This window comes from Oncorhynchus keta, chromosome 25, assembly GCF_023373465.1.
Source record: "Oncorhynchus keta strain PuntledgeMale-10-30-2019 chromosome 25, Oket_V2, whole genome shotgun sequence".
In the NCBI taxonomy this organism is placed as follows: Eukaryota; Metazoa; Chordata; class Actinopteri; order Salmoniformes; family Salmonidae; genus Oncorhynchus; species Oncorhynchus keta.
The window spans coordinates 22,853,562-22,869,250 of record NC_068445.1 but is presented as its reverse complement, the minus strand read 5'-3'; the positions used below and the strand labels follow the sequence as shown (position 1 = coordinate 22,869,250).

The 15,689-nt window shown below is 43.0% G+C and overlaps 1 protein-coding gene across 1 annotated transcript in view; it reads right to left on the bottom strand.

Moving 5' to 3' along the window:
• LOC118357869 (serine incorporator 5-like) overlaps positions 1 to 15,689 on the bottom strand; it is a 74,537-nt gene that overhangs the window by 51,838 nt on the left and 7,010 nt on the right. The window contains exons 2-4 of the mRNA XM_052478938.1: positions 6,740 to 6,907; positions 1,167 to 1,345; positions 987 to 1,069 (exon numbers count right to left, since the gene is read on the bottom strand). Of these exons, the coding sequence (XP_052334898.1) occupies positions 987 to 1,069; positions 1,167 to 1,345; positions 6,740 to 6,907 (430 nt within the window). The remainder of the gene's footprint in view (positions 1 to 986; positions 1,070 to 1,166; positions 1,346 to 6,739; positions 6,908 to 15,689) is intronic.

Here is a 15,689-nt window from a genome sequence, read left to right as displayed (position 1 = left end):
TTGAGCCTGTGGATTACTGAAGAAAACACGCAAACAAAACGCAAAGAGACTTTATCGAACAAAAGGAACATGTATTGAGTAAATGAATGTATTCTGAGTGCCACCATATGAAGATCATCAAAGGTAAGGGATTAATTTTATCTCTATTTCTGATTTTTGTAATGCTTCTGCTTGGTTGGTTACTGTTTGTAATAATTTGTCAAATGGGCTATGTTCTGGGCTAGCTAGGTATGTTCTGGGCTAGGGATGCTTTCGCCGAAAAGCATTTTATAAATCTGACACGGTGGTTGGATTAACAAGAAGTTCATCTTTAAACCTATGTAACATATGTTTGGTTTTCTGAATTGTTATAATGAGCATTTCTGTATTTGAATTTGGCGCTCTGCAATCTCACTGGATGTTGGCCAGATGGGACGCTAGCGTCCCACATACCCTAGAGAGGTTAAAAACGGCACCTCAGTACCTCCAGGCTCTGATCAGGCCCTACACCCAAACAAGGGCACTGCGTTCATCCACCTCTGGCCTGCTCGCCTCCCTACCACTGAGGAAGTACAGTTCCCGCTCAGCCCAGTCAAAACTGTTCGCTGCTCTGGCCCCCCAATGGTGGAACAAACTCCCTCACGACGCCAGGACAGCGGAGTCAATCACCACCTTCCGGAGACACCTGAAACCCCACCTCTTTAAGGAATACCTAGGATAGGATAAGTAATCCTTCTCACCCCCCCCTTTAAGATTTAGATGCACTATTGTAAAGTGACTGTTCTACTGGATGTCATAAGGTGAATGCACCAATTTGTAAGTCGCTCTGGATAAGAGCGTCTGCTAAATGACTTAAATGTAAATGTAAAAAGACAGTCAAGCTGACCTCTACAGGTGAGTATAGGTGAGACACCACAGTGTGACAGAGTAGTGTCTCTCCTCTCAGGGAGGGACTGTATGGAGAGAATAAAGACTAGGGATAGTAAAAGGGACATAAGGGTCCATACCTTCCAGAAAGATGTCCTGCTCTGGCAGGAAGAATCCTCCAACACAGCAGGCCAACAAGGCTATGAACTTCAGGAACCAAAACCTGTCAGAGAGAGAGAGAGACAAACATCACCACACACACTGATTAATAAACAGATTCACACACACACACACACCGATACTGTAGACAGTGCACGTACCCGTTGTGTATGGCGGCACGGCAGCCCGTGGCAGAGTTGACTCGTAGGGTGAATATAAAGAAGAAGAAGAAGAAGCAGGCCATGCCGAAGCAGACCTTGTACACAGCAGAGTAACCCACCAAGGTAGAGCAGTTCTCACCAGAATTCAGCTTCTCACACAGGTCCCTGTATAACGGGATCTAAAACACGGAGACAGAGAGAGACAGAAACAGAGAGAGAGAGAGACAGACAGACAGACAGACAGACAGACAGACAGACAGACAGACAGACAGACAGACAGAAACAGAGAGACAGAGAGAGACAAAAACAGAGAGAGACAGAAACAGAGAGAGAGACAGAGAGAGACAGAAACAGAGAGAGAGACAGAAACAGAGAGAGCGACAGAAAAAGAGAGACAGAGAGACAGAAACAGAGAGAGAGACAGAAACAGAGAGAGAGACAGACAGAGACAGAAACAGAGAGAGAGACAGAAACAGAGAGAGAGACAGACAGAGACAGAAACAGAGAGAGAGACAGAGAGACAGAAACAGAGAGAGAGACAGAAACAGAGAGAGAGACAGACAGAGACAGAAACAGAGAGAGAGACAGACAGACAGAGAGACAGAGAGAGACAGAAACAGAGAGAGAGAGAGACAGACAGACAGACAGACAGACAGACAGACAGACAGACAGACAGACAGACAGACAGACAGACAGACAGACAGACAGACAGACAGACAGAGAGAGAGATAGACAGAGACAGAGACAGAGACAGAGAGATGGAGAGAGAGATAGACAGAGAGACACAGAGATGGAGAGAGACAAGGAGCCATGTTAACACTATAGGTATGGTAATATCACTATTATGGCGGAATGGATTTGTAAAGAAAAATAAATTGGTACAAGTGGCAAACAAAAATGCAGGCACTAGGTAGGGAGGTCTGGGCAGATAAGATGTAGTCATTGTTTATGTGTGTCTGTAAGTTGTTGTTCGTATGTATACGTTTGTATCTGGAGTGGGAAGAAACCTTTTGAAAAATAAATTGAGAAACAAATATTATTCTAATTAAAAAAGGAATGGATCACACAAATCACAGCATGTCTGAATGTGTGTGTGTTCCCCAGAGGACAGAGGAGCCCACAGTCTTCAGTCAGAGTAGAGTTAATAGGGTCCATGCTGAGCGTCACGCTTCTAAACAAGCTGCAAAAGGAACAGGCAGCGACACCAAACCCTCTTTCTCTCCACCAAGCCCTATTTCTTTCTCTCCATCAAACCCTCTTTCTCTTTCTCTTCAGCCTGTTACTGAGGCTGTCGGCCACAACAAACAAAGACAGGGATGAATAAATTACCAGCCTGCTTTCAGCAGAGAGAACAAATGACAGAAAGAGAGTAAGAGAGAGTGTGTGAGAGAGCGAGGGGGATGTATAGAGAGAGAGAGGGGGGGAGAGAGAGAGAGAGAGAGAGAGAGAGAGAGAGAGAGAGAGAGAGAGAGAGAGAGAGAGAGAGAGAGAGAGAGAGAGAGAGAGAGAGAGAGAGAGAGAGAGAGAAGGGTAGGGAAGAGATGTAGGCCTATATAAAGGGGCAGAGAGGGAGGGAGTGAGAATGCCTATAGAAAGTGGAAAGACCGAGCAAGAGTCACTTGAGTCATTTCTATAGGAAATAAAGACAGCTGCTTCAACGATGGGCGCTGGGAGTCTATATTTAAAGGTGTTTTAAACCAGTGAGAGACTGGCTGTGTGTTGGAATGTCCTTTATAAAGCTGCCCTGGAGCCTTGCATCAGTAGTAGCATTGTAGTAGCTTCCTGGTACATAAGTTCTGCTCTATCCAAACAAACTAACAAAAATCTCAAATGTCCTTTGGTCTACGTCACCTGACTGTTCCACTTTCTAGATTATTGGTTGAGTTCGGACACCCCTAACATGGCTGTAGTATAGTCGGCCAGTCACTGGACAGAGCTGTCATAGTTCAGTACCACAGCCAATATAGACACAGTATAGTAGGATATAGAGCAGTTGGCTTGGCAGTAATATAACAGGCTGTTTTTGTAGTCTTTGTGTGTTGTGAAGAAGCTGATTAGCATGTCGATAGAGCTTTGATTAGGAGAAGGACAGCGCTGACTCTCACTGCTGTAAATCTACTGACAAAAGACCAAAGCTCTCTCACACACATACACAATGACCGCGCTCTCATCTTCTAAACTGCCCACTGCGCTGTGTGTGTGTGTGTGTTCATCGTGTGTCTCGAACGGTAGCCATTTTGTGCCTGGATGTTCCTTTTACAGAATGTCTGTTTCATATGGAGCTAAACAGCAGGAAGTCTGCTCTATACAAAGAGAGAGGGAGAGTCTTTGACAGCTCTTTCAGTGGTACAGTAGTCACAGTCAGTGCCATCCCACTGGGCACAGACGTCAGTTCCAAGTCATTTCATTGATTCAACCAGTGTGCCCAGTTGGACATTAACAGTCTGATAAATACAGTGACAAATGTTTTGTTGTTTTGGCTCTGTGCTCCAACACTTTGGAATTGAAATGATACAATGACTGTGAGTTTAAAGTGCAGACTGTCATCTTTTATTAGAGGGTATTTTCATCCACATCGGGTGAACCATTTAGAAATTATAGCACTTTCTGTACATAGTCCCTTCATTTCAGGGTACCAAAAGTATTGGGACAAATTCACTTATATGTGTATCAAAGTAGTGAAAAGTTGAGTATTTGGTCCCATATTCCTAGAACCCAATGATGACATCAAGCTTGTGACTCTACTAACTTGTTGGATGCATGTTCTGTTTGTTTTGGTTGTGTTTCAGACTATTTTGTGCCCAATAGAAATGAATGGCGAACAATGTATTGTGTCATTTTGGAGTCACTTTTATTGTAAATAAGAATATAATATATGTCTAAACACTTCTACATTAATGTGGATGTTACCATGACTAACTATCCTCAATTTAATATTATCTTTACTAATATGTAAAATTAGTTTCAATTTAGAATGGCCCATTTTATCAAATGGGCAGGAACAGGGGTAGGAGGGAAAATACATGTTATCTTTATGCACTGCAACTGCGAATGGAGGCCACTTTCCTGCCAGGTCGTTTTACTGATGTTGGGTAGGCTACTCCGTTTATTACACTACGCAACAGGTGATATTCCTTACACTACGCAACAGGTGATATTCCTTACACTACGCAACAGGTGATATTCCGCCCAAACTCTGTATGTCATGGGCTCTCCAACCCTGTTCCTGCAGCTACCCAGTCAGTGCTTTACTTGGGAAACCAAGTGAAATCTGTTCATGAACATCGATAGTAACATGTTTTCACAACTAAAGATTTCATTTAACTGTTGACAGCCCCTCTTTCTGTGCGCTGGTGAAAGGAAAGAAGGAGAGAGGAGATGGAAACTCCAGGTGGTGAGATATTACGTATAGCAGCATAAAGTAATGTGTCAGCCCATTCATTATGAAAATATAAACAATTCCCTATTACTAGGATATTCAAAATCAAATACAGATTCACTATAGGCCATCTCTGGATTTGTTTAATATAAGCTCAACCAATTCTGTATCTTAAATCTGTATTTTTTTGCATGTCTTTCAGCCATGTGTACTATGTGGTAGGTTATGTATTGTATAACGGCACAATCATCATTTTAATTAAAGGTTTTTTTCGGGCTTCATATGCGTATGCATAAGCGCTAATATGCATATAGAAAGCGCTGTCCATTTCATTGTTAGGCTTTGAAACAACATCCACAACAACCATGTTTTCCACTCAGTTTCAGCCTGTTCAAATTGATCAATCACAGTGTGGTGAGATATAAAAGCACATACTGTTTTGAAGATAAGTGTTTGATGTGATTTTCAATAGCATTTGCATTGCTGTCAAGAGTGGTAAGAGGAACAATAGAGCCCTGAGTACCAGGCCATTAGAACCTGATGATCATTAGTGAGTTGGGTTCTACTAACATATGTCAGAGTGGTTAGAGGAACAATAGAGCCCTGAGTACCAGGCCATTAGAACCTGATGATCATTAGTGAGTTGGGTTCTACTAACACATGTCAGAGTGGTTCGAGGAACAATAGACCCCTGAGTACCAGACCATTAGAACCTGATGATCATTAGTGAGTTGGGTTCTACTAACACATGTCAGAGTGGTTCGAGGAACAATAGACCCCTGAGTACCAGACCATTAGAACCTGATGATCATTAGTGAGTTGGGTTCTACTAACACATGTCAGAGTGGTTAGAGGAACAATAGACCCCTGAGTACCAGACCATTAGAACCTGATGATCATTAGTGAGTTGGGATCTACTAACACGTCCAGAGTACATAAGAGGAGAATACCTTGAGTCAACGGTCATGTAGAATTTTACTACGGTCATGACTCATGACTGCCAGTGTGGTGGTAATACGGCCACCGCAACAGCCCTACACACTACGCTCTGTAGTGCCTTGCAGTTGCCATACCAAGCAGTGATGGAGCCAGTCAAGATGTTCTCGATGCTGCAGCTGTAAAACAGCGCTGTCAATGTGAATGGGGGTGTTCTTGGCCCGCCGTTTCCTGTCGTCCACGATCAGCTCCTTTGTCTGACTAGAGCGTTGAGGGAGAGGTTGTTGTTGGTGATCAGGCCTACCACCATTGTGTCGTCGGCAAACTTAATGATGGTGTTGGAGTTGTGTGCGGGTGAAAAGGGAGTACAGGAGGGGACTAACACACACCCCTGAGTGGCCCCCGTGTTGAGGGTCAGCGTGGCGGATGTGTTGTTGCCTACCCTCACCACCTGTAGTTACTGTCTGTGTTAGCCCCCGTGTTGAGGGTCAGCGTGGCGGATGTGTTGTTGCCTACCCTCACCACCTGTAGTTACTGTCTGTGTTAGCCCCCGTGTTGAGGGTCAGCGTGGCGGATGTGTTGTTGCCTACCCTCACCACCTGTAGTTACTGTCTGTGTTAGCCCCCGTGTTGAGGGTCAGCGTGGCGGATGTGTTGTTGCCTACCCTCACCACCTGTAGTTACTGTCTGTGTTAGCCCCCGTGTTGAGGGTCAGCGTGGCGGATGTGTTGTTGCCTACCCTCACCACCTGTAGTTAATGTCTGTGTTAGCCCCTGTGGCACCCTGTACTAAACTAGGCTCTCCTAACTACCATACAATTACACACCCAGGAAATGACACCAGCAGCCTTTTCCATAGCTCTGCTCCACTCTGCTGTGCCAGGGAAGGCTTTATTACCGGGTTTATGTGGAGTTTAAAGCTTCCAAAACTATTCTAGAGCTCTACTGTATCTCCATGTGTTAACCAACATCAAGGCAGGAAATAAGACAAGGCCAGACATGTAGGCCCCTATGTGTGTGTGAGCATGTGTGTACGTGTGTGTGCATGTTCCTTGTGTGTGTGTGTGTGTGTGTGTGTGTGTGTGTGTGTGTGTGTGTGTGTGTGTGTGTGTGTGTGTGTGTGTGTGTGTGTGTGTGTGTGTGTGTGTGTGTGTGTGTGTGTGTGTGTGTGTGTGTGGATGCATGTAAAGAAGAGTGTGTGTGTGTGTGTGTGTGCACACATGTGTGTACGTGTCTAAATGTGCACGTGTGTGTACTCACATGGTCCCTCATCTCCTGTTCCACAGTAGGTGACATCATGACGACACAGACAATGGTGACCAGGAGGAAGTAGAGGACATACATGAAGCGTGTTGATGTGGACTGCTTGATCTTAGGACAGCAGCCACAGCAACAGGAGCAGGCTGCCGAGCCACAGCAGCACGCCAGCTATACCAGTACAGAAGAGAAGACATAGGCATTAAAACAACATTATGGGCCGGTTTCCTGGACACAAAGTATGCCTCTCCAAGTAGGAGATTCTCCATTTAGATGTATGATTCTCCATTGAGATTTAAGATTATCCATTGAGATTTTAAGATTATCCATTGAGATTTTAAGATTATCCATTGAGATTTAAGATTATTCATTGAGCGTGTTTTTTAGTCCAGGACTAGGCTTAATCTGTGTCTGGGAAACCAAACCGCCCCCTTAAGATCTAAACTAAAGCCAGTCACTGCTGCTAACAACTCAGGAAAATGCACAGAGAGAGAGAAGGAAAGTCATTGATGCAGCCAAAACGTTGTTGAGCAGGAATCTCAGGAGTCTTGGCTGGTTGACAGGAGTTAGAGGAGCTTGACCAGATCCCTGGCTGGTAGTGTGTATTGTTGTGAATTGTTAGATACTACTGCACTGTTGGAGTTAAGAACACAAGAATTTTGGTACACCTGCAATAACAACTGCTAAATAAGTGTATGTGACCAATAAAATGTGATGTGATTTAGAGGCTCGAGGAGCACGGGTCTGGAGCATACCACAGAGTACTGGTATTAGCACCGGAACAGAACACATCAGACCTTACAAACACACACCCGCTGAGATGCGCGCACACACCCACACACAGACAATATCAAAGGCACACTTTACTGTGGTATCATAGGGTTAGGGTTAAGCACTGGCTCAGACCATATCTGGCTTTACATCCGTTACTGTATAATACACAGATTACGTAACAGACACAGGCCTAGAACACAGTTTAGACCTCATCTCAGATGGTAGGCTTTACTGCCATATAACATACTATGTCACAAACTCTGTAGGCCTTAATCCTGTCTATCTGAAGTGTTTATCATGGCCCAAAACATGTACGTGTACACACAGCTGTGTTCTTAAATATTGGCTTTCATAGTTTTTGAATTCTCAGTGCAGCTCAAGCAATTTCTCCAACTGTCAACACATTCAAATGAATATTGGATGAGTACCAGAACCGTGTTGGATGGGAATTTGGGGGAGGTGCGCGTTCGGGCTCTGGTCTCCCGCTGATATTGATCTCAAATCCGGGTAGCTATTTTACGATGGGATGCCGGACTATTGCGTCTTAGCATCTGCGGACTATGATGGAACTGAACAGTGTTTTAGCAACATTAAATCTTATTAAAATCTGTTCATATAAACCCCCAGGAAGAATTTTTAAAAAACATTTCTGACAAGCAAGCACCATTTTCATACAATGTTTGGGAATGATATAGAGTAAGGCATTTGTGAAAATTCTATAGCAATATAGAGTGGGTAAGCGGTTTTAAATTTGAAAACTTAATAGAGTGAAGTACATAAAACCAAATAAAACCATCTCAGTCTTGTCCAGGACGGGACTCTACACAGACCGGTGCGCCATAGCCAATCAGAGATACAGTAGGCCTACAAATAAGCCATTTCCACATGGGCCTGCCATCATTCACTTTGAGCTGGACTGTGTGTTTACAGGCAGTAGCAACAGACTTTAGGTAATTAGAACGCATTCGCCAAAGCCACAAAATACACCTGAATGGATTCCTTCAAATATGTAAATCTCACGGGAGTCAGTTGAACCGAGCTGACTTCCGGGTTAAGTGGGCGGGTGTTAAGAAGCGCGGTTTGGCAGGTCATGTTTTGGAGGACGCATAACTCGACCTTCGACCACTCCTGAGCCCGTTGGGGAGTTGCAGCGATGAGACAATATCGTAATTGGATAGCACTATATTGGGGAGAAGAAGAAAAAATACTAAAATGTTTTATTTAGATTGACTACTAAGAGATATGCTAACTCTGAATAACAGTAACCAAATGACACCTGCATCTCTAGCTGTAGCCACCCAAAAATGATATGGGGAGAAAAAGTTGGCCACTCACTCACTCGTCCAATGACATGACATCCTCCCAGCGCTAGCTAACGTTAGGCTATGCGTTTTTAACTTGCTAAATAAATAGCTACATAAATAGATATGCTAGTCTATTATCCACGTTATGACTGACTTGTGATCATCGCCCTTGCTAGTTTGATTGTATTGAAATTCCCAGCCTTAGTTTGCTACATTTGTCAGTTGTTGTCCAAAAAAGTAATTGAAACTGAAACTGTGCATTCCGAATGGCTGGAGACCGCAAACAATGTACAAAGGCCTGGTTTCCAAAAGGCCTACTTTCCCAAAAGCATCTTAAGGCTAAGTTCATCGTTAGAACCTTCGTAAGAGGATCTTAACATTTCCGAGCCGTTTCCTAAAACCTTTACTAACGTAGCATCTGAAATCGCTTGTAATCTAATACCTGCTTCAGACCACTCGTAGAACAGCTAAGTGCGTCGCCCTCCCGCGTCACTTTACACGCAGAAAATCTCTGCTAAACATAGAATGAAGATGTGTATCTGTCTCTCTGTGACCGCTGAAAACTTCAAAGGTGTATATAAATAGCCTAAAAAGTTTGTAATGTTAAACAAGCGAAGCAAGGATACATTAAAAAAAGAATACCGAGATAACCAAACTATATAATAGCTAGAATATTAGGCTAAATATTTACACCACTTTCATTTATGTGCAATCGATAGACCTACCTACTATTAAGCCATGAGGCTGCATCTGAGCCCCTTCGATATTCATATACAGTTGAAGTCGGAAGTTTACATACACCTTAGCCAAATACATTTAAACTCAGTTTTTCACAATTCCTGACATTTAATCCTAGTAGAAATGTTTTAGGCCAGTTAGGATCACCACTTTATTTTAAGAATGTGAAATGTCAGAATAATAGTAAAGAGAATGATTTATTTCAGCATTTATATATTTCATCACATTCCCAGTGGGTCAGAAGTTTACATACACTCAAAGCATTGCCTTCAAATTGTTTAACTTGGGTCAAACATTTCAGGTAGCCTTCCACAAGCTTCCCACAATAAGTTGGGTGAATTTTGGCCCATTCCTCCTGACAGAGCTGGTGTAACTGAGTCAGGTTTGTAAGGCCACCTTGCTCGCACATGATTTTTCAGTTCTGCCCACAAATGTTCTATGGGATTGAGGTCAGGGCTTTGTGATGTCCACTCCAACACCTTGACTTTCTTGTCCTTAAGCCATTTTGCCACAACTTTGGAAGGATGCTTGGGGTCAATGTCCATTTGGAAGACCCATTTGCGACCGAGCTTTAACTTCCTGACTGATGTCTTGAGAGTTGCTTCAATATATCCACATAATTTTCCTCCCTCATGATGCCATCTATTTTGTGAAGTGCACCAGTCCATCCTGCAGTAAAACACCCCCACAACATGATGCTGTCACCCTCATGCTTCACGGTTGGGATGGTGTTCTTCGGCTTGCAAGCCTCCCCCTTTTTCCTCCAAACATAACGATTGTCATTATGGCCAAACAGTTCTAATTTTGTTTCATCAGACCAGAGGACATTTCTCCAAAAAGTACGATCTTTGTCCCCATGTGCAGTTGCAAACCGTAGTCTGGCTTTTTTTATGGCGGTTTTGGAGCAGTGGTTCTTCCTTGCTGAGTGGCCTTTCAGGTTATGTATATATTGGACTCGTTTTACTGTGGATATAGATACTTTTGTACCTGTTTCCTCCAGCATTTTCACAAGGTCCTTTGCAGTTGATCTGGGATTGATTTGCACTATTCGCACAAAAGTACGCTCATCTCTAGGAGACAGAACGCGTCTCCTTCCTGAGCGGTATGATGGCTGCATGGTCCCATGGTGTTTATACTTGCGTACTATTGTTTGTACAGATGAACATGGCACCTTCAGGCGTTTGGAAATTGCTCCCAAGGATGAACCAGACTTGTGGAGGTCTACAATTATTTGGCTGATTTCTTGGCTGATTTCTTTTGATTTTCCCAAGATGTCAAGCAAAGAGGCACTGAGTCTGAAAGTAGGCCTTGAAATACATCCGTCGGTACACTGAGCACAACCGAGTCAAATGATATCAATTAGCCTATCATAAGCTTCTAAAGCCATGATATAACTTTCTTGAATTTTCCAAGCTATTTAAAGGCACAGTCAACTTAGTGTATCTAAACTTCTGACCCACTGGAATTGTGATACAGTGAATTATAAGTGAAATAATATATCTGTAAACAATTTTTGGAAAAATGACCTGTGTCATGCAGAAAGTAGATGTCCTAACCGACTTGCCAGAACTATAGTTTGTTAACAAGAAATTTGTGGAGTGGTTGAAAAACGAGTTTTAATGACTCCAACCTAAGTGTATGTAATCTTCAGACTTCAACTGTACATTAGGCCTATTGGCTACTATTATCTAAAAGCTCACACATTTCACTGTAACCTACGCAATAACCTAAAGGTCAACACATTAAGTCTATGGCAACGTTGCTTAACTTGCTACTTCATGTTTCATTATTTTTATTGTTTCATTATTTAATTGTAGAATATCTGTAGGCCTACTTGAAGCCCAATTCCTGCCTGCCATTAGGCTACAATGATTTGTTGAGTGATTCCAAAAACTTTTTTGTCATCATATCCTTCTTTTAGATCACGTTGATATTTTCTATAGCGAACGAGGGAATGAGCGATTTTGACTTTGGCTTTATTCAATCTTGCTCACAGTTTACACAAACTGAAGAAATGCAGAATATACATAATATTATGATAAAACATAATACAAATATTTAAATACATTATAGGCTAGAGAACATTTCTTCTCTTGATAGGAAAACTATTGTGTAAAACATATATATATTTTTAAAGATGACCTTGAGTAGCCATAAATCATTTAAGAGCTACAGCGGGTTCTTTAGCCTATATTGTGGAATCCTTTTCAGCACGGGACAGCTCCTGTAATGACACAGTTAAAAGTCTCACTGTATGACGAGTGCAGTATGTGGTGTTTTAGGAAATGGGTGTGGCATCTTTAGACGTTATTTTACGATGCATTGTTAAAACACTCGTAAGCCTAAATTCCACCGCTATCGGGAAACCGGGTCCAGGTCAGCTGTAATTTACAACCTGATTTACAACCTATTTGTTGGACTACCAAGAAATCTATTGGTGAATTATATGATTTGTGCATTGAACTGCTTTATCTATTCTGCCAACAATGTCATAGATATTTTTTGCCAAATAGAACCTATTTTTAAAAACTCGAATAAAATTGGTTTTGTGGCATAAAATGGGGATTAAATATTTATTACTGATATTATGATTGTCTGTTTGTTCAGATCTGTAACCTAGTTAAAACACTGTCAGTTCCACTTTAAGACTGTATCATAATAGAGAGACAGGACAGGAGAGGACAGGCAAGGGAGGGGCCAAAGGATGTATATGCACAGAGAGGGAAGGAGAGCAGGAGACAGCAGCCTGTTTTTGTTCCCCTTACTGAAGCCAACTCAGACCCCCCTAACCTCACCACAGCTGTGTGTTCTGTATGATTTAGGGCCACTGGGAATCTTATGGATATGGAATGGCAAGGGTGGGGTTCTACTAGATGGTTAAAGTATGGTGTATAATTATCCAGTTCAGAAATAGATGACAATGCCTCTGCTTATGAGAGCAGTAAGACAGATTCTCTGGAAGAACTGTCCATCTGTGTGGAGAATGATGGCTTCGGAGGCATCAGTGTCAACAGCGTGGGTTTAAAATGCATTGGAGAATCTGCGGAAAAACTACAAATGAACAGGCTGATAGTTTGACAGACACAGGCCATTATTTTAGTAAGCCTAAATTGTATTCTACATTTCGCACACCCACCAATCTAAGGCAGCCCCCCGCACCTCTCTGATTCAGAGCGGTTGGGTTAAATGCATAAGACACATTTCAGTTGAAGGCATTCAGTTGTACAGCTGACTAGGTATCCCACTTTCCCTTTGCCTTTCCCTTTCAGATGCAGGAGTGTAGGGCGAGTAGGAAAAGTGTCAGGGAGGATGGGCTGGGGTGAGTGTGTACTGTGCAGGGTATGGGGTAGAGGTAGGGAGTTGATTTGGGACTGGGCAGTAGGCCTATATCCTCTACTAAACTTCACAGGCCTAAATGGGATTAGTTCCTCTCTTTGATAGGAATGAATTAGGCAACACTCAAGTAGTGGATTAGGAAAATGGTTGTGTGGGTGTTGGCTGTCTTTAGTGAGCGTGTATTTAGCCGTTCAGCTAATCTAATAGACCCAGTGTGTGTAAACGCTCTAACACTAACACAGTGGACACACACTAAGGGGGCAAGAGGAGCTAACTGGGGCTAACTGAATAGCTAGCTACCGTGCTGAGGCATTCCGATGCACACAGAGACAATGGAGATGCCATGACAACCAACTCTGACCCTCCCCTCTCTCCACTGTCGACAGGTGGTCTGCCCTGATCCCTTTCAAACAATATTAACACCGTGCCTGCCAAACTACTAACCCCCAAATGTGTAGCCATCAACCCCTCCTCCAACCCCCCACACAACCACACACACCACTCCCACAAAGGGTTAGGATTACATGGCAAGGCCACCAGCTCTCTGCTATTATCTACTACTATTATTATTACTATTATAAAAAGCACAAAACCACCCTCCCTGCCCCTTCCTTCCACTCACAGCACACCAACCCCCACTGTGACTCAACCTTCGTTGGACCCTGGGGGCATCGAGAACTCTTTCCCTCTAGTTCTTTCTGTTATGCTTATCCCTCTCTCACTTCCTCCCCCTCTCTACCACCCTCTCATCCTGTTCCCTTTATTTGACCTCCCCCTTTCTTTCTCTATTCTCTCTCCTCCTCATCTCGTTCTCTCTCGTGTCCATCAGCTGTCCCAGGGGTTAAGGGTGAAAGGGGAAAACCCCTCCTCAGTCTAAAAGACTTGGTAAAACTACAGACCCGTTGTGCTCACACAGACACAAACACACCATCTTTCACGCTCCGCTGTGTACCACTAGTGGGCCACTCAGTCTCAGAACTACAGTATAACAGGATGTTTGGCTTCAGATTCCCATCAGGAAATGAACACAAATCCCCATCCAGAAAGACACTGAGAGAGTCAAACCACTTATTGAAAACAATGGGCTAGCTAGTCAAAAACTGAGGGATTGAAAAGGAATGGATCAGCAGGTTGACAGGAGTTGGTGAAGCCCACAGCTGGTCCCAGGTCAGGGGATATCTCTAATACTATGAGATAGGCTACCACTATAGAGTATCACAGTATGAGTCATAATACTCGTAAAACCTAGCGGTCAAACAAGGTTATAGTTCCAATCGTTTTTCCACCATTAATTTTTCCCATAAGGCATTTTAGAAACACTTCAGATAAGGGCTGTGTGTCATGTAAGTTTACCCTGCGTGACATTTTGAGAACCATGTAAATCTCTCTAGGACAAGGTGACTTTTATCAATATATTTGCCTGTATTTCCCCTGACAAAAAATGAATGCTAATTAGCTGCTAATGTGGACTTGACTTACAAATTGAGGCAAAGGTAAGAATCTCTGGATTAACTATCTAACATTAGCTAAATTTAGTAATGAATAAATTAGCTAACTTTCTTTAAATTTAAATTTTTGTGAACTGTCTTGTGCAAGTTTTAAATTGACACAATACCTGTTAGCAAAGGTGTCGTCTATCTAGATATGATGTGCAGGAGTTTGCAGGGATTTGTACTCTTGCATGACGTATATTTTCATGCTAATTAGCATTTTCGAATCTGAGAGTAAATTGAGCCAAATACATTGATAAAAGTCACCTTGTCTGGGAGAGATTTACATGGTTATCAAAACATCACACCAAGTTAAGCCTACAAGAAACACAGCCCTTATTTTAAGTGCATCTCAAATTACCTATGGGAAAAATGAATGGTGGAAAAACGATTGGAACCATTTCCCTGTTTGACTACTAGGTTTTATGGGTATTATGACACCTCCACTGTGGGGCTCTATTGGAGATAAGAACAGTCCTATGATCAGTGTTAAAATGGGTTGTGTCTTTGAGGATAAGAATGGTAACCACTAAAAGCTAAATCCCTTAAACCCTGGGCCACACACACACACACACACACACTGCATAAATAGATCAAACCCAGACGGAGAACAACAACATAGGCAGAACGCAGGCAACAGACAGTTGGAGCCACACACACACACACACACACACACACACACACACACACACACACACACACACACACACACACACACACACACACACACACACACACACACACACACACACACACACACGAGTCATTGTGATGCTGCTGACTCAGGGATGTTGCTGTACCCTTCTGCAGCCAACAAGACGGAGAGATGAAATGAACCCATTCCCCAGACACACCCTCTCCCTCCCTCTCAAGTTACACACGCTCTGTGTTCACAGAGAGAAACAGAAGGTACGGCAACATATATAAACCCAGGAAGACAAAGACAGAAGACTGAGGCACACACACACTAACACACATATTGGCCTACAGAGTTAGGAGCCAAAGCTAGGGTTGGTAAAGTGTAGAGATAGCCTAGTGCCCATTCTCCCTGATTGACAGCAACTCTTTTGTGTTGTCTGTATAGCTAGGCAGTTGCATGCACACTGCAAAAATGTATCACTGCACTGTTTCCTACACAAACTTGAGAGGAAGGAAGGTCCTAAAAATTGTCAAAGACTGTTCTCTCTGCGACCGCACAGCAAGCCTTACCAATGCACCAAGTCCGGAACCAAGAGGCCCTTGTACAGCTTCTACTCCCAAGCCATAAGACTGTTAAATAGTTAGATACATTGTTAACCAAATAGCTACTAG